The 4,027-nt window shown below is 62.0% G+C and overlaps 1 protein-coding gene across 1 annotated transcript; it reads left to right on the top strand.

Moving 5' to 3' along the window:
• Positions 1-489: 489 nt before the first annotated feature.
• B3GNT7 (UDP-GlcNAc:betaGal beta-1,3-N-acetylglucosaminyltransferase 7) lies at positions 490-3,017 on the top strand (the record flags this gene model as incomplete). Its single annotated transcript, XM_040450720.1, has 1 exon — positions 490-3,017. A coding segment is annotated over one exon (1,221 nt), but the record flags the coding sequence as incomplete, so codon positions are not given.
• Positions 3,018-4,027: the final 1,010 nt, after the last annotated feature.

Below are 4,027 nucleotides of genomic sequence, written 5' to 3'. Positions count from 1 at the left end.
CATGAGGTTTGCACAGAGAAATGAAAGCAAACCGGGTGCCTTGCCGGGGTCGGGGAATAGGCAGAAGTCTCCACCAGAGGTCGTCCTTGTAGACGCACAGCATCCCCGGACTGCATACCCACTGTGTGCCAGGCACATTAGATAGCACTCCAATTCCTTGCTGTTATCCTCATGCCGGGGAAAAAGAAATGACAGTTTGGAGAGGTTAAGGGGACCCACTCAGAGCCACTAAGCTTATAAGTGGCAGAGCCAAGATTTAAACCCCTGCAGCCTGACTCCACAGTGCTTGTGCTTAAACTTCGTGCAGCGAGGTTGCCCTGGTCCTGGAAGAGGGAAGTCAGGGTGGGGGAGAAGGCAGGACCCTCCTCTGACCACTCGGGCCGCAGGACCTGAGTCTGTGTCCAGGCTCCACATGCCCATCTGGGACTGCAGCTCCGAACAAGGCTGCTGGAGAGTCACAGGGGACTCACCCCTTCCTCTCTCCTCTGAACCACCCTCCATCCCCTCACCCCTAGGAAGAAAACCGTCTACAAGAGTGTGTGCCTGTCCCTGGCCCTGCTGGTGGCCGTAACGGTATTCCAGCGCAGTCTGACTCCCAACCAGTTTCTGCAGGCACCCCCGCCCCCCACTCTAGAGCCACAAAAGGCTCAGAAGCCAAGCGGACACCTGGTGAACCCCAACAGTTTCTGGAAGAACCCGAAGGACGCCGTAGCCCCCACGCCCATGGCCTCACGAGGGCCCCAGACTTGGGACATCAACATCACTAACTGCTCGGTCAATGTCAACTTGACCCACCAGCCCTGGTTCCAGGGCCTGGAGCCACACTTCCGGCAGTTTCTGTCCTATCGCCACTGCCGATACTTCCCCATGCTGCTGAACCACCCGGAGAAGTGCCACGGTGATGTCTACCTGCTGGTGGTGGTCAAGTCGGTCATCACGCAGCACGACCGCCGCGAGGCCATCCGCCAGACCTGGGGCCGTGAGCAGGAGACGGTGGGCAGGGGCCGCGGCGCCGTGCGCACCCTCTTCCTGCTGGGAACGGCCTCCAAGCAGGAGGAGCGGGCCCACTACCAGCAGCTGCTGGCCTACGAAGACCGCCTCTACGGCGACATCCTGCAGTGGGACTTTCTCGACAGCTTCTTCAACCTGACCCTCAAGGAAATCCACTTCCTCAAGTGGTTTGACATCTACTGCCCCAAAGTTCACTTCATCTTCAAGGGTGACGACGATGTCTTCGTCAATCCCCCCAACCTGCTCGAATTTCTGGCGGACCGGCAGCCACAGGAAGACCTGTTTGTGGGCGACGTCCTGCAGCACGCCAGGCCGATCCGCAAGAAGGACAACAAATACTACATCCCGGGGGTTCTGTACAGCAAGGCCAGCTACCCGCCGTATGCGGGCGGAGGGGGCTTCCTCATGGCCGGCAGCCTGGCCCGGCGCCTGCATCACGCCTGCGACACCCTGGAGCTGTACCCCATCGACGACGTCTTCCTGGGCATGTGTCTGGAGGTGCTGGGCGTGCAGCCCACGGCCCACGAGGGCTTCAAGACTTTCGGCATCTCTCGGAACCGCAACAGCCGCATGAACAAGGAACCCTGCTTTTTCCGCTCCATGCTTGTGGTGCACAAGTTGCTGCCCGCCGAGCTGCTGGCCATGTGGGGGCTGGTGCACGGCAACCTCACCTGCTCCCGCAAGCTGCAGGTGCTCTGACCCCGGCCCGACCACCGGGCCGGGTGAGGGCAGGTGTTCCTGAGCCCCAGAAATCATGGGGCCGGAGCCGCAAAGCCAGGACGTGGTCTGTGGTCCCCTGCAGGGAGCTGGAGGGTTTGGGCCGTGTGCGCCCCTGGGTGTGATGGGGTGCAGTTAGCCGGAAGGAGGCCTCCCTGCGCGGACACTCCCCAGAAAGTGGAGCTGAGGCCCAGGACCGTTGGGAACTGCCCGGACCGCGGGAGGATCATCTTGGGAACCAGGCCACCGGCCACGGGTCGCCCTCCTAACCTGGGTGCCCTGCTTGGCTCCCTGTGACCTGGTGGAGGCCCTGGTGGTCTTTGAAGGAAGCCGGTGCTCAGGTACCCGGGTTAGGCCTGACCCCGGACGGGTCTGTGGCGGCCCTCTCTTCTTCACAGAGAAGATTCTCGTTCTCCCATGAAATGCCTCAGTCTCCCCCCGCTGGGCCCAAGCAGCCCTTTCAGGAGAAGCTCAGCCCTGTGCAGGCTCACAGGCCCCCCCTTCCCCCACAGTCCCTGCCCCTGGGTCTCCAGGAGACGGAACCTCAGAAGGCCCTCAGCGCCGCCCCCGCCCCCCAGACCCGCCTGGAGTTGCTGCTCAGTGTCTGCTCCCAGGTGGCCTGACTCCTGGCCGTGGCCTGTGATGCTCCATCCGCCCCTGTCTGGACGCGCGGCTGGCCGCTCCGACTACCTCAGCGATCCTCAGAACCTCCGGGGCGGGCCGCAGCCCCCCCACCCCCCGCCCCTGACACAGGGCCAGAGAGCAGTGCTCCAGCCCCCCGCGGTCACGGTGCTGCCCCACCGGCCCAGGGCCCTCGTGCGGTCCCACTGAGGCCTGGCTCCCCGGCCGGAAACCAGCTGGTTTGGCCCCGGAGATGGACGTTCCTCTATTACTGTGAAGTTTTATTTATGAAGAATCTGGAAGGAGAGAGTGCCAGGCCTCAGGAGATGGTGGTATTCTTCCCTCCCCTTCCCTCATTCCAGCAAGAGTCCACCTCCCTCGGCCACTCGCCTCCCCCCAGAGCACCTCCGTGCCCGGCACCGCGCCCCCCCCCCCCCAGAACCCTGCCCTCCCTGCACGCCTACTTCTCCAGGGCCTGAGCAGACCAGCGTGTGCCCCTGGGAGAGGATGGAGGGACCCTTGTGTTCCACCTCGCCCGGGGCCGGGGGTCCTTGTGGATGGTGCAGAAGGATGCCACCTCATTTCTCAGGGTGGAGTCACCTGGGAAGCGACTGCGGGATCAACTCTGTTTTCTCAATAAAAGGAGGTGGTTGTTTTCTGGTGTGAAACTTCCTGTCACCATTTCCATCAGAGAGTGTCCGGGGCCCAGGTTGCCAGAGATTTCTGAAGACACGGCTTGTTCCTCCCTCTTGCTGGTGGGTACACAGCACCGCTTGAAGGGCTTTAGAGGGATGTGGGTGCCAGGATTAAAGCAGAGACCACAGAGAGACGCCCCCTGGACGGGGCGCTGGAGGGGAGAAGCATGCCGGCTAATGGTGCATTCCCGTGGAGGCTGATGCGCCCGTGAGCGGGGTCGGGTGGGGGTGTGCACGAGCTCGCGGGCTCCCTGATGTCCCTTGGGTCAACCTGGAAGCATTGATACGGTTGACGAGAAGCACTGAAACAGTGGCTCCGTGGGGTCCGGGGTTGGTGGTACAGGGGACTGCAGGGTATGGGGAACCTTGGTCTAAGTTGCTTACCTCTAGGTTGGGGAGAGCAGCTGTCCCCAGAAGAGTCGCTGGGGCCCTAGTGAGCAAACCAGCCGCTCCCTGCCTGGGCCCAGCTCCAGGCATCACGGAGTAGGTCAGATGCCCCCGGCTGTCTACACTGGGCCTCTCCTCCAGGGAAGTGGAAGGAATGACTGGGTCCTAACGTAACACAACATCTGGGAGTGCAGAAGGGGGCACGGGACTAAACGGCTGTCCCTCGCGGCCCCGGCTGCCTGGGTCCAAGCCCCCAGAGGGAAAAGGGACACGGCAGCTCTTCCTCCTCAGCCCAGATTTTCCCATGTCTCAGACGACCAGCTGCATAATTTGAAGGGCCCAGTGCAAAATGAAAATGCAGGGCCCCTGGTTTTAAAAGTTAAGAATTTCCAGTTTGCCACAACAGAGGGTTAAACCAAGCACACAGCCTGCTGAGCACAGGTCACACCCCCAAGTTGTCAGCCCCCTGTGTCCCTCATACCCTGTGAAGCCAGGGGCTCCAGAAAGCAGAGGGGGGCAGTAGGTCCTCTGTCTAACCCGAGCTCAGTCCACAGAGGACAGGGGCATCAGGGAGGGACACCCAGGAGACCGGGAGA

Source organism: Herpailurus yagouaroundi, unplaced genomic scaffold, assembly GCF_014898765.1.
Source record: "Herpailurus yagouaroundi ecotype Mexico unplaced genomic scaffold, PumYag 202, whole genome shotgun sequence".
NCBI lineage: Eukaryota > Metazoa > Chordata > Mammalia > Carnivora > Felidae > Herpailurus > Herpailurus yagouaroundi.
This window is presented reverse-complemented; position numbering and strand designations above follow the sequence as displayed.